This window comes from Pristis pectinata, chromosome 17, assembly GCF_009764475.1.
Source record: "Pristis pectinata isolate sPriPec2 chromosome 17, sPriPec2.1.pri, whole genome shotgun sequence".
Taxonomy (NCBI): domain Eukaryota; kingdom Metazoa; phylum Chordata; class Chondrichthyes; order Rhinopristiformes; family Pristidae; genus Pristis; species Pristis pectinata.
This window is the reverse complement of record NC_067421.1, coordinates 16,703,974-16,729,769: the sequence shown is the minus strand read 5'-3', so window position 1 is coordinate 16,729,769 and position 25,796 is coordinate 16,703,974. Positions and strand designations below refer to the sequence as shown.

Below are 25,796 nucleotides of genomic sequence, written 5' to 3'. Positions count from 1 at the left end.
AGAGAGCAGAAAGGTTACCTGAAATTGTTGTATTCAGTATTAAATCCTGATGGCGGTAATGTACCCAGATAAAAGCTAGGTGCTCTTCCTTAAGTTATGAGGTGCCATGCAAACAAATACCCAAATTAGAATCAAGAACAGACCACTCAGCTTCTTGAGTCTATTCCACTATTTCTACCATTGAATAAGATTATGACTGATCTTATTATAAGCTCAATTCTACATGTAGGAGGTCAAAGTAGGAATTTAGAGGGATTGAAACAGAAAATTAAATTGACACTGGAAGCTGAGAGTCAGTCTTGTGAATTAAATGGCAGTTTTACATCATGAGTACCAATTGCAATACAGTTGTAGAAGTAATTATATGTATAAAGTTATTGTTATTCCATTTACACTAAAAGCTTGGTTATCTGGTACATACTGGACTTCAAAGGTACTGTCCAATCAAATATGGCATTTAACTAAATATGCTGTTTAACCATGATGGCCTGAGTGCTCCTTGGCACTGCTCTGATGTCAGCCCAGTTGCTCACTGAGTGCTGTACTGATGTCAGCCTGGTCACTTACTGAGTGTTGTTCTATGTTTGCTGGTCGTTCATTAAGAGATGCCCATTGTTGGCCTGATCATTCACTGAGTGCTGTCTTGATGTTGGGTGGGTCACTCCCTGAGTGCTGTCTGCAGTATCAGTCTGGTTACTCACTGTCTGCTGTCCTGAGGTTGGCTAGGTCACTCATTGTGTGCTGTCTATTATTTTTCTGATCACTCACAGAATGCTGCCCATTGTTGGTCTGATCACTAATTGAATTTGATCTTCGATATCAGCCTTATAAATGCACAAAGACAGGTGCTGGGTCAGAAGACTGGAGAAAAACAACAAAGAATAGCCAAAAGTTAATAAGGAAATAAAAATAAAAGTACATGATAAAAAAGATAATAAGTATATCCACAGTTATTTGGAAGAGTGAGCATTGGATCAATGGAAAATAAATCAGGAGAGTTAATAAAAGAAAGTAAGGAAATGGCATATGATATTTTGGATTGTCTATTGCTTTAGAGGATACAAGTACCATTCCCAGAAATATCTGTACATTGGGAAGTGGAAAGGAAGGAGGAACTCAGGAAAAGTACAATCAGCCTTGAAGTAATAATCAACAAATTGTTGGAGCAGAAGCCTGACAGATTGCCGTTCCTGATAGACTTCATCCTTTGGTCTTAAAAGAAGTGCTTCGTTGGTTTTAATTTGCAAAATTCCCCATATTCAGGGAAGGTCCCTCTAAATTGGAAAATAGCAAGTGTAACTCCTTTATTCAGAAAGAGATGGAGACAAAACAAAAGAAAGTCCAGGTCTATCAGCTTAACATCTGCCATTGGAGAGATGTTAGATGCTATTACTATAACAGGCCACTTAGAAAAATTCAGGGTAAGCAGGCAGAGTCAACTTGGCTTTGTAAAAGGGTAATCATGTTTGAGCAATTTATTGAAGTGCTTTAAAGAAATGAGATGTGCTGTAGATGAAGGGGAACTGGTGGATGCACCTTATTTAGATTTAGGTTTATAGCAGGTATTTGATGAAGTGCCACATCGGAGGTTATTACAGGAAGTATTGTGTAATATATTGGCATGGATAGAAGATTGGCTGGCTAGCAGGTAATAGAGAATAGGCATAATGGATCATTTTCTGGTTGGCAAGATGTATTGAGTGATGTGCCACAGGGGCTGTTGCTGGATCATCAACTTTTTACATTTTATATAAATGAATTGAATAAGGATACCAAAGGTATGGTTGCTAAATTTGCCGATGACAGAAAGATAGATAGAAAATAAGTTCTGAAAAGAATACAGGAAGACCACAAAGGGAAATAAGTAATGAACAAGCATCTAGCAAAAGGTGTATAAGGTAGAAAAATGTGAAAAAAGAGGTATATTATCTAAATGGTGAGAGTTTGTTGAGCTCTGAAATGCAAAGTGATGTGGATGTCTTGGTGCACGATTGTAAAAGACAGTACACAGGTATAGCAAGGAATTTTGAAAGTTAGCAGAATGTCATTGTTCATTGTAAGGGGTATTGAATACAAAAGTTTGAAGTTCAGTTAGAAAAGGCACTGGTGAAACCACATCTGGAATTTTTGTGTATAGCGTTGGTCTCTTAATATATGAAAGGACAATAATGAATTGGAAGCAGTTCAGAGACGGCTTAGAGACAGATGCCTGGAATGAGGGGATGAAGGAACATCAGAAAGCTAGGCTTGCGTCTGTTGGAGTTTAGAAGAGTGAGAAGGCACTTGATTGAAACATCTAACATCCTGAGGGGTCTTGACACAGTGAAAGTGGAGAGGGTTTACTTTCATGGAAGAACCTAGAACCAGGTGTGACTGTTTAAAACTAAAAGATCACCCATTTACGATGAAGCAATGTTTTTTCTCTCAAGGGGTTATGACTCTTTGGAACGCTTTCTGAAAGGACAGTGGAAGTAGAGTTTTTGAATATTCTTAAAGCAGAGTTAGAAAGATTCTTGATTAACAAAAGGATGGAAGTTTACTGGGTGTAAGCAGAAATTTTGAAGTTGATAATCAGATTTGAGTTTATAATCAGAATAGCCACAATCTGATGGAGCAGGCTTGAGGAACCGAGTAGCCTATTCTTATACATGTGCCATTTCATATCACTGATGGGTCCACCACATTTTTCATTTGAATCTTGCAGTATATGGAAATGGAAGAGGAATTGATCTACTTGAACTTTTAGTTCATTCAGATAAGTTTATATGAATTCAGACTGAACTCTGTTCTCTTCTTGCCATTACCCAGCATCCTTCACTAATAGATAAATTACAGTTTACATGCACAAAAAAGATGGATGCAGCATTTGTTTATGCCCATTAAACTGGCAATACATTATCACAGTTCGCCTGCTGCTTTAACTATATGCTGGGGCACTGCCATGCAATTAGTAACAGAACAAGGGAAACATTATATAAGGCCTTGTTCAAGTTGGCTGATGCTCTCCGGAATTGAATGGGTTGTTAAGTATAGGTTATTGAGCAAATGATGGTTTCCCGCTGAAACAACAACTGAATCCCATAAATCTGGTAGCACTGGACTGCTGGCACTGTTATCAGCATAATTTAAATGCTATCAAGACCAATGAGGCAGTGGTTTCTCATGATCTGTTACTACTTACTGGCAAGGCCTTAAAATTGATATGAACCTTCTAATGGGCATTGAAAAGGATTGGAGAATCATTGCCTGGTGAGCACAGAAGCTGACAAAATTACCCAACCTGATCCTCCAGAGCTTCAGTGATTTGCTAACTTGTCCTGTTTGGAATTGCAAAATACTGATGGGCTTAGAAATTGCAATGGGTAGTGCCATGTTTTTTTGCATTATGCAAATCAGTTGTGATAAAAGATGAACAGTTAATTAAAATCAGAGATCATGCAAGTTACACACAGTTCTTGACTTTCATTCTAGGTTCTCTTCACACCAGGTGTGTGCAGTGGTGTATTAACAGCATGCCTGAACCCCACTTCACAATCTTCATTTGCACATACATGACTCATGCAGAAGCTGGTTTTCATTGCGCCTATGGAGCCTATTTCTGCATAACTTAGAGGGGGCTGGCCTGAGTATCCCCTAGGCCAGTTCAGGAAAGCCAACTCAGATGAGGTCCTCTTTAAGGGAAGTACTTTGCAGCCCCCAACCCTCTCCTCACACTCTGGTGTGCCCACCCCAACGCCCTTCATGCTCACAACCTGTGCCCAACCCGCAACCTACCCACCGATGATCTGACCTGACCTAGCATCTAATCACCAGTTGTACCTCCCCAATCACTGACTACACCCTACAACCACCAACCCCCATACACTCCCCCAGACTATCATTTGTATTCTGCCACCCTCAGCATCAAACCTTCCCACTGAATAGTGATCTTTCTCACTGTGACTACTGATCCTGTTCTGCACCACTATGTCCAATTCTTGTCCAAATCCTCTTTGTGGGAAAACCCTCAAGTCTTGAGCCAATTGCTGAATTGAGAACTTTCTCTCATTGAAACTGATTGAGATCAAAGCAATTTAAATAACTTTTGAATTGTCTGGATACCAAGAAGAAATTATAACATTTTCAACACCATTCAGTTCTCTGTACAAACCATTATCATGGTAAGTTTGCCAAGAACAGTCAAATTTATTTTGCTTAGTAGTTTGGGTAATATTTATATAATACTCTATGTTGGTTAGACATAATATGCAAATAACTTACAATAATGATATTTTTCAGGAAGCTGCTCTTCAATTGTATACTAATCTCATTTCTCTCTCACAATTCAGCTCATTGAGTCCATGCTGGATCTTTGAGCAATTTCATTCCCCCATTTACTTCCTTGTGGCCTATTCTCTCTCACATTCCCATAACACAACCTACATGATAAGTAGTTTACAGTAGTCAATTAACCTCCCAAACAGCATGCCTTTGGGATGTGGGAGGAAACAAGCAACACACGGTCTCAGGAGGAGAATGCAATCACCTCACAGACAGCACCAACAGCCTGGATCGAACCTAGTTTGCTGTATTTGTGAGGCAGTAGCTCTTCCTGCTGCAATGCTGTTCCACCATGTACTAATTTTCTAATCTGTTTAATCATCTATGAAAGATTAAATTCACAGATGGTAATAGCAGACTGTAATCTTATTCATCTTTATTGCTAAAATAAAATGCAATAGCATTATAATGGGAATCAGACACTGGTATTTCTTATATTGATGGAAACTTGTGAATAAAAAAGAAATCTGTTAAAATGCTGAAAGGATGACAGCAGAAGACCAAATAGTAAGTTCCTAAAGGGAAGAACACTATGATGCTGGAGGAACTCAGCAGGCCAGGCAGCCTGGCCTGCTGAGTTCCTCCAGCATCATAGTGTTTTTCATCTAGATTCCAGCATCTGCAGTCCTTTGTTTCTCTAGTTTCTAAAGGGAATTGGCTACATTCTGAAAAAAAGAATAAAAGCATGAGACAAATTGGAGAGCTCCTTCAGAGAGCTATCCCAGATTCAGTGGGCCAAATGGCCTACTCTTGTGCTATATATAATTTTTGTTGACTGTACATATGTACCTTACACTAGGAATTTCGAGTGAACCTGATTCGGCTTTCAGGGTTAAAAGTTTCCCAATTTTGACCTCTGCTAAAAATGCATGTGAGGATAGCGGATGAAAAGCAGCACCAACTTGGTTCACCAAGTCCATAGAATTGCGCAACAAGGGGTATAGAGCACAGAAAGTGGCCATTTGACGCAATCAGTATGTGCTGGCACTTATGCTCCCCTTGAGCCTCCCCCCTTTTCCCTTATCAAAATTTATCAGCATGAAGATTCCCTTTTCCTCTATATTGAAGCAAGCAAGTGAAAAATGTAAAATTGTATAGGATTGTCAATGAATCAAAGTTTATGCATTTTTAATATGTTAGTTATATGAATTAACAAAGGATACAAGAATCATTTAGTCTGGATTTCCTAGTGTTAATCTACATGCTGTTTTCCCTTACCTACTTTGTCATTTCCTGGGAAGATTTTCCTTCCCAAAGCCATTCACCATCATCAGTTGCAAGACCCTGCTCCAGGGGTTCCCATCAGAACAACTTCCATGCACAAAACTATTGCAAAGCAACATTTAACAGTTTTGATGGCTTGCAAACTCATGCCCTCTGCCTGTGTATATTTCTCTAGCATTCAGAAAAATATAACAATATTCAGAAGTAATTAACAAAATTAATGAAATCATTAAAATTATTAAACAATAAACACTTAAACCATAAAACAATTAAATATAAACTCAAATTTAGGAATATGTACATTATTGGTATTCTATTTTGTTTAACAGTGAGATGAAGCAGAAAGTAACTCAAAATGAACATTTTTTAAAACTGTAATTAATTTGCTATAACTCGTGTCCCTGAATTAGTTCATATTTTCAGCAGTTAATTGGGTGAAGGAAAGTGAATGATAAGTTTAACTTACAGTTATTGTAACAATAGGAAAATAAGATCATATTAGCACTGGTGTTACACAATATACTAATACTTAAAACCTAGCTTCATTGAAACTGATTCCTGTTTTAACTTGTTGTAAGTACATGATATGCAAAATATCTATTGTAATGTTCAGTCAACATATTAAATTACTATATTTGTTCAACCACAGATCAAACATTAAATTGTTTGATGGAGCTGGAGGAAAGACCCCTACCCCTCCTGTCCCACAAGCAATACCATAAATGTGCCTCGTGGAATCAGTCTGATGCACCTGCTTTTAGCTACTGGGTTTTCTAAAGCCTGGGAAACCTGGACACGAACAAGTCAACTCCACATCTGTGACTCCTACCCATGCTCAACCAGCATGAGCTCCTCTCCCAAGTATCACAAGATGCTTTCACTGCCCTCAGCATTGTCTGTTGCCCTCTAACCACCATCAATGACAATCGTCCATTCCTCTTTGCTGATATTTGAGTGTTATGTTATCCAGAAGCTGGGAAGGATACTATATATGATGGAATGGATGTTGACACCATTGTGTGAGTCACTGAGAGGAGGTTTAATTTAAGGATTCTCTGAAAACACCACCAAAGTTACAGCACCAACTCCAAAGGAAAGTCGAGTTATTTCTCCAGATTAGTGCCATGAGTGAAGAATAATCATAGAGTACAAATTATGTATGTAAAATCATTCCCTATAATTAACAGCAGTAAAGTCTCCAAGTTAATTCAGTGACTGGGAATTACCCAATTGTGTGCATGCTGTCCAGGGTATGTGATGTCACCATTCATAGCCTTATGTTAATGAAAACCCTTTCCCTTCCTCTATCTGCAGGATCACATACCGGTCCCTTACCAGCCGGATTCAAGCAGTAATCCTTCATCAACAACATCTTCAACACCATCCTCTCCAGCACCTCCTCTACCTCCCAGTGCGACACCACCTTCACCCCTTCATCCTTCACCACAGTGCACCCGGCAGCAGAAACAGTTCAACCTCCCAGGTACAGCTCTTCAATGTTCTGTTGAAACAGGTAGAAAGTAACATGGTCATTTTTATGAATTCACTCAGCTGCTGGGGATCCATTATAGATGGGGAACTGTTATGTCTCCTACAATTTCCTGACTGAGAGAGGCTCCTCAGCTAGTTGTATCAACATGGATAATCAACCCCCGTGTGTTCTATTTAAGTTAGAAGCTGAAAATTGTGGATATGCACAGCAAACTAAAGTTGTGAGTGGAACAGTTCACCCGGTTCAAATAAGGGCCCTCCTTCAGAGGTATGTTAACGTTTGTGTAGCCTTTGTATGTTAATCTTTATGTCGCTCCTGCATTTTAAAAGGACTGAAATAATTTAGTCTTGTGCATTCATCAGCTTTTGCCCTATTTTGAGGGGTTATAGCAACGGCCAAGGCCTCAAGGAGCATAGCTTAGGGAAATTGATAGGACATTTTAAACTTAACTCTCCCACTCCTTGCAATGTAGCTCTCAACAATAAATGACATCAAACTTTACATGAAACAAATAAGAGCATCCCCACTGAGTGTGGTAAACACCATGTCATTAAAGCAAAAGCCTTCAAAAAAACTAAACACTAGAATTGATTTTGAAAACTACTAAGAAAAAAGTATGGTAGAACAGATAGTAAGAGATACAAGAGGGAATATAGAAAGAACATCCTTTGAGATCTTGTAGTCAACAATATGTCCTACAGTTACTAAAGACGAGTTCTGTTCCTTGTAAACTGATGTTGGTGATACTGTAAATGAGAATAAGGAAATGGTGGACATTTTAAATAATTGTAACAACATTTACTGTAGAGGAAGAGGATAGCAACTCACACATCTGAGAAAGCTAATGTTGAATCAGGAACAATAGCTCACTAATATACAAGTAAAACCAAAAAGAAAATGAAACGACAGAGTTGAAGAAAATAATAGCACTAAAGAGTGACAAAACACCAATGGCACTAAGGAGTGACAAAACCCCAAGACCAGATGTTTTTGTTATCATAGACTTCTAAAGGTATTGGGAACATGGTAGACACCTTAATTTGAAATTCTCTTCATTCAAGGGCACCTTCTCTAAATTGGAAAGTTATCCATGTTACTCTGCTATTTAGGAAAGTGAAGTTACAGAAACTAGAATCTCTAAGTAGGATAGAGTGACTGAACACTGAAAACTTTCAGCTGCTTGGACAGAGCCAGTGTGTGTCTGAAAGCAGCTATTCATATCTGAGGAACCAGATGGAATTATTTTGGATTAAAACAGTAAGCAGGGAAATGCCTATGGATGCCATTTATAAGGGCTTGCAGAAGACATTTGATAAAATCCTTTATGAAAGTTCTTGGCTAAAGTTCATGGAGGCAAATTAGTGACCGGGTTAGGAAATTGACTGAATGACAGGCAACAGCCATAGATATAATAGTGTCCTGTGAGGATCTGTGTTGAAACACAACTATTTATCACATTTGTAAATGATTTGAATGATTGGATACAGAACTACTTTGTTGCTGCCACTGTAAACAAATGTAGATGAAAGCATTCAGCTTCAAAGGAAGATTAATAGCTTAAATGATTGCACAGAACAGTGGCATATTTAAAAGTAAGCACACAAAGTATCCACTTTGTTGATAAAAGGATATAGTAGAATACTTCTTAATTGATTTATAATTAGTATCAGGTAAATTGGAAAAATACTTGGGGAATCTCATGCGTTAAATATGTTACATACAGGTATTGTAAATATAATAGAGTTAATGCATTGTGGGCCCTTATATTTAGAGGGCTTGAATGCAAGGGAGTAGAAGTTAAACTGCTACTGAATTCTGGTCACTGCACCTTAAGGAAAGATGGATTGACCTTGGAGGAAGTGCAATACAGATTTATAAGAATGATGCCAGGGCTGCAAAGGTTAGATACAAAGCCAACAAAGGGGTAAAATGTTTAGGATTAAGGTTCAGCCATCGAAGACTAAGATGAGAAAACATTTCTTTAAACAGAGGGTTCTACATCTTTGAAATTTTCTACCTCAAAGGGTTATCAATGTTGAATTGTTAAAAACACTCCAGGTTGAAATGCATAGACTTTTGGAGACTAATGGAATCAGAAGGGAAAGCAGACTTGAGGCACAGGATCAGCCTTATTCTTATGAATGATGGAGCATGTTTGAAGGCTGAATTTCCAGTTCTTTTGTTCTTAAACTACACAAACTAAGGTTCTATTCCCTAGCATTTAGAAGATTTAAGGGTGTTATGAACAAAGTTTTCAAGGTATTAGGAGGAAGTGACAGGGTGGAGTTGATAAGTTGGGGAATTTGGGGACCAGGAGACATAGTGTAAAAATTAAAGCCAGCCTTTTCATAAGCGAAGTACATTTTAAAAGCTGGCAAAAGTTTAGAAGTCTCTTCTGCCAATGGCAGTTGATGCAAAGTAAATTGCTAATATTCAGTCTGAAATAGATTTTTGTTAATCAGATGTATCAAGGAATATGGGAAAATGGGTAAATGGAATTTGGTCATAACCAGTTTTCTTGTCATTGAATGACAATACAGGGCAAGTGGATTTATTTTGTTTCTAGGAAGTAAAAATTGCAATGTAAACAAAGAAGTAACAAACGTCAGCACTATGGCGAGGTAAGTAATTTGGGTAGAAGTATGGCTTATTTGCAAATATAATTTATGTATTCATTTGGGAAAGTAAATTATGATGTTATGCAAATCCAGACATAAAATGGCACTGAAAAGATTAATGGTACTTCATGAGCAGAACTCCTCTGCAGTCGGCACATATTCTTCTGTCAGACACACTATGTCTCAGTTACTTTTCTGACCTGTTTTCAGGTAATTAGGTTTGTTCAGTACAGGAAGTTCTTGTGTTTGACACCTTTAAAAGAAATTGTTCAATTTCTTGTAATTGCAAAAACTCAAAAGGAAACAGACTATATGTGCTTCTTCTCTCACGATGTATCTGCCTTTCCATTAATGTGCACATATACAAACACAATACAAATATTTAACTAAAAACAATCAAAATTGTAGAGTGGATTAAGTTTAAAATTCTCTATTTACTTCTTTGGTTTATCAGTAAGAGAAGAAATAGGATTTCAGGCTATAATTGAGTAACTATAATACTTCTACTTTCAATTAGTCTTTTCTTTCTTTTTGCAGTTGAGGATAGATTATTGTTGTGATCAGAGGGTGTCCATTCTGGATCGTTTTAATTATCTGCATCTTATCACAGTATTAAATGAGGATGACTATCATAGTGACTAAAGAAAGTAATATGATAAGAGTAGGGAATAATGCAAGATCTAACATCAAAAGATTTTTTTCTATACTTAAAATATCAGTAATTAATTGAGCTTGATTCTACAGATGGTTTGATGCTGACTTTAAGTAAATGTTAGCAAATATGTGAAAGTATAATAATGCTACCAATTATCATTTGAATGGAGGGTTTCGCTTCAGTTTATGATTCGCACCTAGGATCATTAATGGATATAACGCATCTTAACTTTACGTTAGTTTTTTATATATATATATATATATATATATATATATATACACACACACACACACAGCAACTTTTAAAGTGAAAGCAGCAAATCCTACTCTGTACAGAGTGTAGCAAATCAGCTCCCCTATTTGTGATAATTTTTTGTCAGGGATTATATTTACTTATTGCTGCAAATGATCAATGACCGAGACATTAATGAGTGCACCTTCAAATAGAGTCTCACGTCAACTTGTCAACTTGTCTCTGTGCATCAGACCCTCATTGCTCACCCATCAATCATTTCTATCATTCAGGATTCAAATCGTCTACTTAGCAATGAAGCAAACCTTACACCTATCTTTCATTAGCTTAACTGCACAGCCAGCTATTCATACATGGCAGACACAGCATCTGAATGCAATGTATGTCATTCATACTTCCCTCATTCTTGCAGGACAAGATTGCATGCAAGTAGCAAGAGACTGGTGCAGGCATAAGACCTTACTCCTGTGGAGGTGGAAATGTTCACCATCATCGGAGTGGCCATTACTAAGGCTGTAGACAGCAACAGAGCTGAAACAAAAGTATCCTCACGAATAATTTTTTTTTGCTGCAGGTGCAGACTTCAAAGACTGCTGGGTGTGCAAAATGAAATGCTTGGTGCACTGTTTGGTCTGTCTTTGTTGTGCAAACTCAGATTGTAACCATGCAAACTCTTGCCATCTTGGCTTTTGCCACAAAATGACTTTTGCCATCTTGGCCATGGGTTACAATGTGAAAAGAAGTTTCCAAGGTGTCATAGCAGTTATCAATCTATCTTCTAACGGATTTTAGGATTGTTGAGGCCCTTGGCCAGGAGTGTCTGAGGCACAATGGAGCACAAACCTGGTGTCCTGTCGCAACCCTTGTAGTTGCCTGTAAACCAGCTGGACTGCTGCGGTGCATGCTGAGATGGTGGAGGCAAAAGCTAGGCCTTAGGTACAGAGCTGCAGAAGGGTCTCCTCAAAAGTCATCTATCCTCCCATCGAAAGTTTGTGACTTTCCACAGGTCATGGTTCCACCACCAGGGTAGCAGAATTTAGCAGAAACAGGACTGGTAAAGGTAAATGGAAGATCAGTGCCAAGGGAATAAGTAAGAGTGATCGATTATTAATTCTATGCAACATGCCATGTTTTGATTTGTAAATTTGATTTGCCATTTACCTTTTCTATCCAAGTAGTTGTTAAGATGCTCAGGAACAGAAGGGAGATATGTTGAGTGGGATTGGCAGGTAATTAGGATGATGTTTACTGCTGATATAGTCAGATGAGCTTTTACAGGCCTTTAAGTCAGAAAGGGTTGCCTCCTTCCAGCTGCTTCTTTCTTCTTCTCCAGCTCCTTCAATTACTTGCTGTAAAGTTTGTTGCAAGGACTGACACTCATGATAGTGTGTGCATGTAGCAGACCATGATGAGTCTTGACACTTACTCTGAACAATCCAGGCAGTGGAATCGGCATGCCATTAGTCTACTACATCACATTCAGTGTTACCCACTTGAATTTCATTGCATACATTCTGCACACCCAAGCCACAAAACATGTCTTAAGAACATTCTACGGGATACCCAGTGGCCATCTCTTGGTTTGTTGTGATGATTTACGTGAGGTAGCACAGTATGTTTCCATAGATTGAAAGCATCATGACTGCAGCCAAGGTATTAAACATTGGCTTTTATGATGTTCTATCTCTTATTGGACATTATTTTTACATGGAGTGACTGGAATCCTTTTAGGGTCCAGTACACGGCAGAGCTGACTTGCAGTGCAAAGTAGCATGCATGCAGTCAGTGGAACTCCCACACTCTGGGACAATGGGAATGCCTACAATCCTGGCAAAGCCACATGCTCACTTAACAAGCTGCTGTCTGGTAAGAGGGAAGGAAATGTGGCCAATTTTCTTTGAATCGAGAGCATCAGTGACGTGCCTCATCTAAAAGTGAATGGTAAATGTGAAATGTGCAAGCATCATTGCTCAGGCTGGAAAGGACTTCAACATTTTACACAGCTCACCTTGACAGAGATTGGCAAGCAAGTGTTGCAGCCCCTCTGCTCAAGCCTATTAATGTGCTTAGGTCAGGGAGCAATTGACTGTTGCTAGGATTTTATTAGTGTATGGTGCTTTCCAGGGTACATTAAAGTCTGCCTCTATACTTCCCATTCTGTGCAGACTTCAGAAATTTTAATGTATACTATGACATACTGAACTTGTAATGTCATCCCATCAGCCAGTAGAAATCAATCAGCATCTAATGTGAGGCTATTAATCATCAGGTTAATTAGTACTGGTGCTGCTGCTGAAAGTTTGTTCAACTGCTGGAGGTTAAGAGGACATTTGCTGGAGTAATCTGCCTATTTTGCATACTTCTGTCAGCTGTATATGGCACCCACTACTATCTTGTCTGGTGCACAAACGTGCACACATACACCTGACACCACTTTGGGACCACCTCAAACGTTCAAATACTACGCAGTCAAATTTTGTGCTGAGGTGCTGTAACCCTAGAGTTACATTTTTCAGTATTTCCTTCCTCATCCTCACTGACTCTTTTCAGATTTAGTTAGGTGATGTTTTCCTAAATGTGGCATTGCTGCAGAATTCAGTCTCCAGAAACAGTAGCATTAGAAGGTAAGAAACTTAGTCAGGATCGTAACTAGAAGGTGTGATCTTGACAAGTTTGCTTCTGACACATGCTAGATGCTGGACCATTTCTTTTCCACTTCAGCCACTGCTCAACAGAAGTTGTAGGATCAATTCCCATGACACCTGTCTCTTGTAGATTCATTAGCAGAAAATTTTCAGGAAGAAACTTGAGTTTTGTTATTATTTTTTCCTCACCTCTTAAAATCCACATGTAATTATCACTGAAAATGTCCTCACCTTTAGATAGATGTTTAATTTGCCATCATTGAACTTTAGCCACAGATTTTTACACAAGAGCACTTTGAAGATTCGCAGAATGGTCTGGCTTAACCCATGGAGGAATACAAGTTCCCAATGTACGATAAAACCCTGTGATTTGTTTTCTGATATAAGTGTTTGAGACAGTGGGCCCTGCACTTCAAGCTTTTGGACTACCCAGATGTACTGTAGAAACTTCTTAGAGCCAATTGTGCCTGTATGCCAGATGTGAGAATATGGCACATGGAATATAATGTGGAAAAATGTGTGGTCATCCTCATCAGTGCACAAAACAGAAGACCAAAGTAATATTTAAATGGTGATAGATTGGGAAATGTTGATGTCTAAAGGACCTAAATTCCTTGTAGACAAGTCACTGAAAGTTAACATGTAAGTGCTATAAGCAGTTAGAAAGGCAAATGGCCTTTATTCCAAGAGGATTTAAGTACATGAGTAAAGATGTCTTGCTGCATTTATGCAGAGCCTTGGTGAGACCCTGGCTGGATTATTGCATACAGTTTTAATCTCGTATCTGAAAAAGGTTACACTCACTATAGAGGGAGTGCAGTGAGGTTCTCAGATGATAGGTTTGCTGTATAAATGGAGATTATGTGGACTAGGTCTGTATTCTCTAGAGATTGGAAGAACGAAGGGTGCCCTCCTTGAAATTTAAGAAATTCTTACAAGATTCAACATGATGGATGCAGAGAGGATGTTTACTCTGTCTGAAGAGTCTAGAACCAGAGGAATTTTTTGGAATTATCTGCACTGGAGCGCTTTGGAGTTCATTCAAAACATAGGTTTCTGGATACTAAGGTAATTAGAAGATATGGGGACAGTACTGAAGTGAAAGCTTAGCCATGGCCCTGACGAGTGACATACCAGGCTTGTGGGGCCACGTGGGCTACACCTGCTCCTAATTCTTATGTTTTATGTCCTTATATGTGCTAGCCCTGAGAGTGCACAGGGTGGAACACGATTACATTTCCACCCAATGATCTCATCCCATTGCTGACCCTGTGTAAGTTGCAGTGCATCAGTTCACTTTGTTGGCTGACACAGATCCTATATGATCCTAGGGAAGCAGAAATTCCGGCAATGAGCCTTTATATTGCTGCGGCATGTAAGTTGTGGATCATCTAGCAGACTAGGATAGATATGTGTGTTTTGTGGAAGTATTAAAGCACATCATCAAGCAGAGGAAGTAGCAGACAGGACCATAGTCTAGCACCATTGGATCCTAAGAGAGCAGACAGCCTCTTGGTTCAACTTTTCAATCAAAAAATGAAATCTCTATCTTCCTATTGTTAACCCTTGTACTGCACTATAATGCCAAAGTCCAAACTCAGAAGCAAGAATGCTGCCAACTGGACTGCAGGTAACATGTTAACATGAAAGAGCAGACAAATTTCGATTCTGTTTTGACTTACAATAGTCAAGTTGGGACTCATTTCAAGCAGATAATGTCATATTTTGGGTACAGTGATGGCACAGTGGTAAAGTTACTGGACTAACAGTCCAGAGATCTAAATGTAAATTCCATTGTGGCAGCTGTGAAATTTAACATTAGTTAATTAGCTGGATTTTTTAAAAAAGTATTCTTTGTAATGGTGACCACAAAAGCTACTGAATTATTATAACAGCCCAAGTGGTTCACTAATGGGGGAATCTGTCATCCTTACCCAATCTAGCTTCTATGTGGTTTCGGACCCATAAATACCCTTTAGCAAGTCACTCAGTTCAAGAACAAGTAGGTATGGGCAATAACTGCGGGCAATACCAGTGATGTTCAGATCCTGAGAAATGAATACATATATAACAATTTGTATGATCATTGTTGTGAAGCTTTTCTTGAAGCTTATGACTGCAGACCATTCCTCTACTGCTATGTGAAAAACAATTTTACTTTCTGTGAGCTTTAAAAATAACAGAACCTGCTCAGAACAAAACATGCTTGCCTTGTTTCCTCACTTGCTACTTTAAGGCATTTGCTACTGATCTGTTTCCTTTGCCATTTCATTCCTTCCATGGATTGAACATCTTTGATCTTCATTGACATCTACTTCAAAGTTATGCTATTAGGCTTTGCAGCTTTGCACCTTTGGTATCCAATTACTATCCCACAGTTGGATTTGTAGTGGATGAGTTATGGTTCAGTTGAAGAAATGCTAATCAATTTGAAGTAAAATAACTTAAAAAAAACTTGCTGCTTTAAACTTATCATTTCCTTCACAGTTCCTTCTTCAATATCAAGTTATTATTTTTGATGACCATTCCATTGAGTAATGTCCATCAATTCAGCTTTTCCTTTGTGTCGTTTTCAAAGAAGATGTGACTGAACCCAACACTATTTACAGTTGTATTCTAGTGTTTATCTATTTCGCAAGTTGGTATCTATTGTAGTTTTTCTAGTAACCTACAAGAATATGCTATTACTTTAATTATAAAACTAATGCCTGCCATGAGTTGGACACAAATAGTTTCTATGGTAACAGGGAATAGGGCATGAACGATATCAGAGATTTACAAAAGTGATGTTAAATTGACAGCACAACTAAATCTTGAAATGACAGTTATTTTTTTCAGTTTGATCCTTTGGGATAGGGTAGTCAACTTCTTTGTGTAGACAATAATAATCTTAAATGGGTTTTAGAATTTTGCTTTTCTTCTAAATCAGGTATACTCACTAACATTCGGTTGAGGGCAATCACAAGCAGTGACTTGCTTGAGAGTCACAGCCACACAAGTCCACCGCAAGGTAACTCCATTTTTAACAATAGCAAATTGTTATATCTACATATTAGATGTGAATTTTTTACTGCCCAATTTTCTGTTGTAGCACTGAGGTTCTTGAAGATACCATAATGATAGGAAGTATGGTTTAATCAAAAGGTTTGAAGTTTTGTTTATTTGGTGTAGTATAGTAGCATATTTGCTATATTTCTAGACTAATAATCCAGAGGTGCAAGTTCAAATCCTATTATGCAATGAGTTAAGTGAAACTGGAATAACAGAAAACTATCAGTCATGGTGACCATAAAACTATAGAATTATACTGAAAACTTCACTGGTTTACTATAATTCTTTAGAAGATGAAGCCTTTCTATTACCTCTAAATTGACTTGGCAAGCTCCTCTGTTGTATTAAAAGATGCTGGTTAGAATGGTTTAAGATTGGGGCCTACCAGCATCTTATTAAGAGTGGTAAATGACGGTGAAAAGGCAATAAATGATGGCATTCCCAGCACTGCTTATATCCTGTGAATGTTTAAAATAAAACAATGTGACCTTCTGATAGGTTACAAAGTCTGATCTTAATACTAATCATACTTGGAAAATTCAGTGAAATAAATCTGAAAACATGTAATTAATTTTTGCCCTTGCATCATTTGAATAAGGAGCAGTGTATCAGAAAAATGTGCATTTGAGTGGACTTTAATTAATAAAACTCCACCACAATACAAAAGAAATCAATAAAATTCATTGGAAGTGAAAAGCCTTTTGATGAGAAAATTGTCAAGAAAAGAAAATAATAAAAAATGTTAAGTGTGCTGATGAGGTTTTAAATGTTGCTTTGCCTTTCTATTCTCTTCTACTGTCTTCACATGAGGGCAGATTTTATAACTTTATGCTGATAGCTGGGAGCTTCAAAATAGGAGTTGAATAAATGAGAAACTTTGTAGGACTGGCTGATCTCTGCACTTGAATTCTCCAGATATCCACCTGGCAAGTGATATCCAGAACTGGGAAGATGAATTCATAAAAATTACACAACAATCTCTCTGCACATCAGCATATGTTCATGCTATGTGCAGTTGTCAGTCAGTATTAATGCATGTTCCAGAAGATGGTCCTGCCCACAAACATGGTACTTCTTCAGATTGGATTAATGACCACATGTTTTCATTTACTCAACTCATTTGTGAGTATTCAAGGAATCTATTAAATCTCAGCTCCTTTTTCTTTTTAGGTGCAAGGACACTGATAAATATCTTTGAACAGATCTTAAATATATTTTAACTTAAATTAAGGACGTGACTTACTGTAAACAAATGTACCTAATGAATCACTTCATTTTTTTAAGTAACTTTATGTTGCCTAAAATGAGGTTACTCTCAGCTAGTAGACTGAACACCTTGATAAACTCAATTTAAACTGTATTAATGAAGCTGCCTCAGCTTGTCACTCTTAAATATATCAAAAATTAAAACAGAACAGACTGTAAAAAGAAGAGGATTGCCCTGCTTCATGGAAGACTCTACATTTAGCAGTAGGCAATTTGACCTGAATGCAAATTGACCCAAACAAAATTTTTCAAAGCTGGTATGATTTTGACTGAAACTTGCACCCATTTCGTCCCTCATCCATAAAGCGAAACTGCAAGTTTTTGTTTCTTGCTCAAATAGAGTGAACAAGGTAGCTGACAACCTCAATATTCCTTGACAATAACAAATGCAATAAAAACTTCTTGTTAACTATTAACAAACCTATCATCAAACCTGTTAGTTGCTGCTAAATAAGGTGGTGATGAGAAGTGCTGACGTGACATCTTATGGTGGGCCCTGTTCCAATTACTAGCTGCTTCACAGAAAGCAGTTAATATGTGCACCTTTGAATTTCTTTTTAGCTGATATGATTCTGCATCCCTCTGCAGGTAAGCATATACAATTTTGTTATTGTAGCTGCTCTGAAATTAATGAATAATTTGGACCCTCATTTTACAATAGAAAGCTGGGCAAGAAACACACCAGAGAGAGGAAGGTGATAGCCAGAAATCATGGCCCACTTACGACCAATAATGCAGGAAAGGAAGAGGCTGGGGTGTGGCAATAAGAGATTCAGCAGCTCGGGAGGAAGCTCAAAAGCAACTCAAAAAATAGAAATCTCTGGATTAGTTAATATAGAAATTGCACTTTACACATGGTTCAGATTTCTGGAGCATCAGAACCAGTTCTCTTACAGAAGGGGTTTGTTCAAGGTAAAGTGTTGCACTTCAGCAGAGCTACAATGAAAACCTTTGTGAGAAGGTTAACTAGTGATCTGGGGGATGGTTGAAATTAATTTGTCAGTGGCCAAAATGACACACTTTAGAAGAGAAACTAGGAACACAAAGAACTCAGAGAAACAAATAACGCTAGTGTTAAGAATGGTTAAGAAATAAGAGGAACCTGACAGTGTACAAAATCAAAGCAGTAAAAGGGTGGGTTTCAAATGCATGTGTGTAAATACATGGAGTGCAGCAACTGAGATTGGTGAGCTGCTGGCATGTGAAGCTATGTGAAACTTTAACACAGTACCAGGAGCTGAAATCAGACTCAAACAAAAGGAGAACTGGGAACTTTATCCTTGTGAAAGAAAGGGAAAGGAAAAAAAAAGCAAGGGGGGGGGGGGCAGGCAGGAATCAATGGTGCTCAATCAATTGGAAGGATGATGCAGTGAGGTTGTCTTGGAACAGAATTTTCCCAGTCGGAATTAAGGATCAATGGAAGGGCTATTATGTAACTTGATATACAGGATGGGTTGAAATAGTGGGAAAGAGATAATTGCCAAGAGTTGCAGGGTGATTTCACAAAGCAGCATCAACAATTCAGTTATTTTACACCAAGTTAGGAATAACAACAAAACCAAAAAGGGAGAAGAATTATTGAAATGTGTAATTTAGAGCTTTCCTAATTACTGTATTTATTGCTCAATGGAGATGGAAATAACAAAAACAGAAAATGCTGGAAAACACTCGGCAGGTCAGGCAGCATCTGTGGAAATAGAAGCGGAATTAACATTTCAGGTCAAAGACCCTTCATCAGAACTGGAAAAGAGAAAAGTTAATTTTAAGTTTCAGGGAAGGTGGAGGGAGGAATGAATAGGACAAAAGGGGATATCTGTGATAGGTTGAGGCCAGGGTGGCTGTGGGGATGAGTTGTTTATGGGGCAGTCAGAGGTTGGTAAAGAAGTGTGGTATGTAGAAATAGCAGGTCAGGATGTGCTAATGGAGAGGAAAAAACTGAGTCAATATAAAGATGGATAACTTATAGTTTGTATGTGTGTTACTCATTCTCCTATGTATGAAACATTGGCCTTGTGTGCATTATAATATCACAACCCCTCCTAAAGCTGGCATGGAAACACTGCACAGCTCCACTTCAACATGCTTTTTGCCTGCTTTAAATGTTTCTAGCCCAAATAAAAACAGAAGAAAAGAATCTCATAACAACATAATGTATTAAAGAACTAATTCAAGTATATAGATGTCAGGAGAACATTTATAAACATGAATTAAAGGGCCAAAGAGAGAGTGTGAGAGTTGATGTTGTTACTAACTTGGTGTAAAGTAACTGAAGACCCTGTTATTGTTGGTGAAATCACCCTGCAATTCTGTGCAATTACCTCCTTCCCACTATTTCAACCTATCCTGTATATCAAGTTACATCTTACAAATGGTAGGTAAATAAAGAAAGTAAGGACCAGAAAATAATCTTGAAAAAGCAGAGGATGGCTGGGATGCTAAATGAGCAGTTTGGATCCATCTCCAATAGAGAAGAAGGAACTGCAAAAGTGCCTGTAAATTGTGGTGGTGGTGATTTTGGGCTGGATAAAAATATATCAATGGATTGGATATACTTAAAATATTGCCAACACTAAAAGTATAAATATATAGCGTGGATGGGATGCATTGTCGATTGCTGAAGAAAGAAAAGGTGAAAACTGCAGAGCTTCTGGTCATAATCTTCAAATTCTTCTCTGACATGCAGGTTTTGCTGCAGGACTGAAGCATTGCAATATTATAGAATAGCATTGAAATAATGGGAAAGTCATCTAACATCAGTGCATGGTAAACAGACCCAATAACCTGGAAAATAAACAGCACTTTAAAAATGATGTTCTAATAACTGAAAACCAACACAGATTCTATTTGATTAATCTAATTGAGCTCTTGAAGTAACAGAGATTCAATGTAGTAATGTCATTAAATTGGTTACATACTGACTTCCAAAAGGCATTTCATAAAACGACATACTGATATTAACTTTTTCAAGGGACATGTAATGAATAGTTATTTTTCTGACATAGGATATGTGTACAACAGTGTTATCACCAACTGGTATTCAGGCTATTACTCTTTCTTATTGATATATATTAATGGTCTGGAATTAGATTTACAGGACATAATTTCAAAGTTTGTAGAAAGAAGTAAATTTAATAAACAATGAGGGGACTTCAGGAGTAAAAAGACGGTTTGGTGAAATGGGCTGGCATAGAGCAAATGAAATGTAACACGTGATTGTGAAGGGATTCATTTTTATTGGAAGAATAAGAAGAGACAATATAAACTGAATGGTAAAATTCGAAAACAGATTCAGGAATAAAGGCCTATGGGGTATTTATAAGGATCTTTTTACGTAACAGGACAAGATGAAAGATCTCTCAAAAAAACATGTGGAATCCTTAGCTTTATTAATCAAAATATTGAGTATAAAAACAAAGAAGTTACAGTAAATCTTTATGAAACTTTGGTTAGGCCTGCAGTGATGTGTTCAGGTCTGAGCACCACAGCTTAGAAATGGACCAGAACAGATTTACTTGTGATGGGCTTCAGCTTCACACAGCTGGGCTCTTCTTTTAGACCAGAGATTAGAAGATTTGATAGATATGCAAAACTCTGTGGAGTTTTGATTGACTAAGTAAGGAGAAATTGTTTCCTGAAAGAGAGTGGAAACACATTCAGTAATAACTTTCAAGAATTCTGTAGCTAAATACTTGAAGTTAAAGAAAAGGCTCTGGGGAAAGAGCGGGGAGTGCAACCTATTGTATTGATCTTCCAAGGAGCCATTGCATGGTGAGCTGAATGGACACAAAAAGTGCTAAACTGCTCGATTGTGAGACATTCAGCAAGTTGTATTGTATATGTGGTATATTTGCAAACTGAGAACTGTGACAATGCATTGAAAATGTAACAAGACATTACAACAAGAAACCATAAAACAGTTTAAATCTTGAACAAATGTCTTATTACATGTATGTATAGATGAATCCAAAAATTATTTTGAGCTTTAGTTAATTGTTTACTCCACTTTTGCTTAACAAAATTATGCTATTTTTTTTCTTTCCCATCTCACAACTGAAATGGTTAATTGTAAACTCCTCCAGCTAGGACAGCAGGATTCTCTAAATCAGAAGCTTTCTGCAATATTGATGCTGTTCTATGGCAGGCTAACAAGTTGCATTCATGATTAAAGTTCTACTTCCCATATGTAAATCTCTATTTTTAAAACCAGTTTTGTTTTTTAAATGGGGAGCATGCAATCCCATAAATCTAAGAAAGACAAATTTGATTGGTTTATGATATAATAAACTTAATTTCATTACTGAATAAAACATTATCAAGCTATCGATGCAGCAGCATGAACATTTGATTACTCAGATAACCATGGTATAACCACCAATAAAGTACAAAAATGATACATAAAGAGAAAAGACTAATTAAAGATATGCAAAAAGACTCAATCTATCCAGACTGCCCCATCCAGCTAGAGTTCCTTGTGCGGCAAGTCAGCCATCCAAAAGTCAAGTAGCTTCTGAGGAGATGTGTAAAGACAAGAAAAACACTAGCCATCTAAGTGAAAAAAATCTGGAAACGCCATTCCCAAGCCCTTTTGGCAATCATTGAACTGGCTTGGAGTCCTTACATTCATGGACCTGATGAATGTAAGACACTTCCATGGAATTGAAGTTGTTGTCTGGATCCAAACATGTCTTTCATTTTACTTTACATTTCTATCATTTGCAGATTTTCCTTTTAACTTCTGCTTTCTTACCATTTGTCTTTCAGCAACAACGTTCTGTTCTTCATTTCTTTGAATTTATCTTTCACTTTTCAGTCTGAGAAAAGCGTCATATCTGAAGCATTACTGTGTCTTCAGTCTGTGACACAACTTCAGTGTATTTCAAGCACGTTCTGGCTTTTCTTTATGTTTTCCACAATTACAATTTTATTTTGTAATTTGGAAAATTTAAATTGGGTATTCCACAAAACTTAGTACTTTATTTGCATTAGCTTTGACATTAACTTTTTTTCACTGTATAATATATTATGCAAGAGCTTCTCCCAGTACCAGAGCAGGTAGCTTCATTCAAATATACTGCTGATTAGGGACAATGAATTGAACCATCATTCCGTATAGGAATACAATACAAACCTGAGGCTGCATCTGCCATTGCTCTCCAAACCAGACCCATCATTGGGACATCTTAAGAGTATGGGCCTAGCAGATGCTTATTTCAGTATGGAGACACATATCCACTGCCTGCCTGCACTATGCAATTCTGGCCATTTTATCTAGGGAACCAGAATTCAAGTCAATAAAAATTATGCAATAGATATGCAAAACCTTGGTTAGACCACATCAGGAGTATCTTGAGAATTTCTAAATGCCATACCTTTGGAGGGATAGATAGGCCTTAGTGCAAGTCCTGCGTAAGGTTATCAGACCGATACCAGGATTCCAAGGATTGACTGACAGCGCTGAAGTATAAGAGTGTAATGATCAGAATCTTTAAGATATAAAAGGACAACTGATAAGGTAGATAGAGAGGAGCTATTTCTGCTAGTTGGAGTGTGTAGGACCAGAGGGTTTGGCCAATGATGACACCCAGCTCTTCCATGAATGAAGTCAGGAAACATTTATACATGCAAGATCTCTCTTTCGTGAATGTCAGTTGGTGCCAGTTATATTTAACCTGGGATTTAAAATCTAATATTTGTTAATCAAAAGTATTAAGGGACATGGGGTGATTGAAGTAGGTCACATAGCAGATGTAATCTTGTTGAAAGGTAGAATAAATTTGATGGACTATATCACCTTTCTTAACTTCAAATATCTTTATAAATTGCTCAGAATCAGAATCAGGTTTATCTCTGACACGTCATGAAATTTGTTGTTTTGCGGCAGCAGTACAGTGCAAGACATAAAGACATAAACATTACTATAAGTTGCAAAGGTAAATAAATAGTGCAAAAGAGCAACAACGAGGTAGTGTTCATGGATTCATGGACCGTTCAGAAATCTGATGGCGGAGGGGAAGAAGCTGTTCCTGAAATGTTGAGTGTGGGTCTTCAGGCTCCTGTGCCTCCTCCCTGATAGTAGTAACATGAAGAGGGCATGTCCCGGGTGGTGAGGGTCCTTAATGATGGATGCTACCTTCTTGAGGCACCTGTGGTGGCAGATTGTTAATCAGAATGAGGAAAGGGGAAAGTCATTTCTCATTATTTGTAGAACTCCTAACACAAAGCTCTGTACAATCCATAGCAGAAGTGCAATGGACCGGGTCATCCTGAACCAGGGCTGCTACACAGGCTCACCACCTGTAGTCTTTTCTCACTCAAAATTTTTATGGCTACAGAGTGCATGGCAAGCTGATCCCTAACACCCCCCAGGGGTTCAACAGTGGAGTGGTCTCCAGGTAGCAACTAGGCCTCAGATAGTGTATTCTGTGTCATGTCCCTGGAGTACTCTGATGGCTTTTGACAGCTCATTGTTTGTAATAGACTTTTTAATGGTTTTGAAATGTTTCTGATTGTCAAGAGAAATGTAAAAGCTCTTAAAATTCATCTGAATAATAAAGTAAAACTAAATATAATTTTAAACACATTAAAACACATCAAAAAATTAAAATAATAGTTGAACCACTTACCAGCACCTACCTTTTTCCTTGGATCAATGACTTCCCCCTAATGAATGGAGTTGCCATTTCAACTCCAGCCCTTACTGATGTAAAGCTGAAGGATGGATGTGCTGCATTCTGTCCCTCTCTTCAGAAAGCTACTGCTTTGTCCTTTGGCTCAATGGTGAGTCCATTTGTGCTGGCATTTGATCTTCAGCATGCTTTGGACTCAGGGCCCCACATATGCAAATGTCTGAAACTTCCTGAAGTATCAATGGCTGATAGCCAGAGGCTCCAAATTGAACTGCTGGCTGTCAGCCACCAAGATGCAGCCCATAGTATTTATCTGAAATTTTACTGCCTTTTTATCAGTTGTTGAGTTTATAACCTCGTGTTGCTTGTAGCATATGGTTACTAATAATCAAATTGGTAAATAGAATATATATATAAACGTAAGAGAATGCTTTGTGCCTGTGTTTCACTTGGGCTTGATTGCTTTGCTTACAGTTCTGCCTTTTCTCTGTTGCAAGCTTCTCATTATTTCAAGTACAAGCAGCAGTTCATTTTTCCAGGTAAGTGATCTTTAATTTAGCACCACTCCTATTCATACCACAATTCCTTGTTAAATTTGCACTTTTTAATGGGTATTATGCAACAGCTGTCATAGTTTTTTGCACTTATAAGGTACTTTTTCCTTTTAATAATTGACATTTGGAATCCTTTAATGAACTAAGACATGTGTTTATCATTGATATAACAGCCGTGATCGTTTGATAAATATTTGACTAGGGCACATGAATAAACTTATACTTTCTATTTGATTTCTCTAAGATTAAGGTATCTCTTTTAATATGTGCCATGTGATTCCTTGTAGACCCTTCAGAGTTGGAACTCTTTATTTGATGTAGAATTTATGATTACCTTTCTAATTATCTGCTGGTAATTTCTGTTTTATAACCCAATATCTTGTTCATAGACGTCACACCTGAGGCACAAAGTCGAACTCCTCAAGTTATTCTTCATCCTGTCAACTCTGACCCCATGTAAGATTTTCTATTCGCTAAGTTTGTAGTGAGTCCTGTGAATATTAAGCATTGTATGCAGCCTGTTGGAATGCTGAATGATCTACAAAATTTAGAGCGGCATTTTGGAATGTTGTCATGCTGATGAATGTGTGCCCCACTGCATGTTGTACAACTTTTTGGAAGAAGAAAATTCCCAGCGATGACATGTTCACAAAGTGCAGGAGAAAATCAGTCCAGCTAATCAAATTATCGACTCTCAATCATCAGCATAGTGATGGAAGTGGCACTTACCAACCAACAACCTGCTCACTGATGTCCATTTTTAGGTTTTGCCAGAACCACTGAATTCCCAACACCCTTGGTCCCAACAGGAACCAAAGAGTCAAATTCCATTGGTGAAATGAGAGTATCTTCCTCCAAAATCAAGGCAGTATTTGACCATCAAGCCGTGGTAAAACTAAAGTCAACAGGTGTCCAGGACAAACTCTCCAGTGGTTGGAGTCATACATCACAGATATGACAAGAGCAGCAGTCAGGGAACCACCAGGTTCCCTTGCAAGTCACACACCATTTTGACTTGAAAATATTACACCATTTTTCCATCGTTACTGAGTCTAAATCTTGGAATTTCTCACAGTAAACAACAAAATTGTGG

General features: G+C 37.8%; 1 protein-coding gene across 1 annotated transcript in view; it reads left to right on the top strand.

Moving 5' to 3' along the window:
- Positions 1-25,796, top strand: part of ksr2 (kinase suppressor of ras 2) — a 298,317-nt gene that overhangs the window by 206,540 nt on the left and 65,981 nt on the right. The window contains 3 exon segments of the mRNA XM_052032133.1: positions 6,859-7,027; positions 24,647-24,688; positions 25,093-25,159. Coding sequence (XP_051888093.1) covers positions 6,859-7,027; positions 24,647-24,688; positions 25,093-25,159 — 278 coding nt within the window.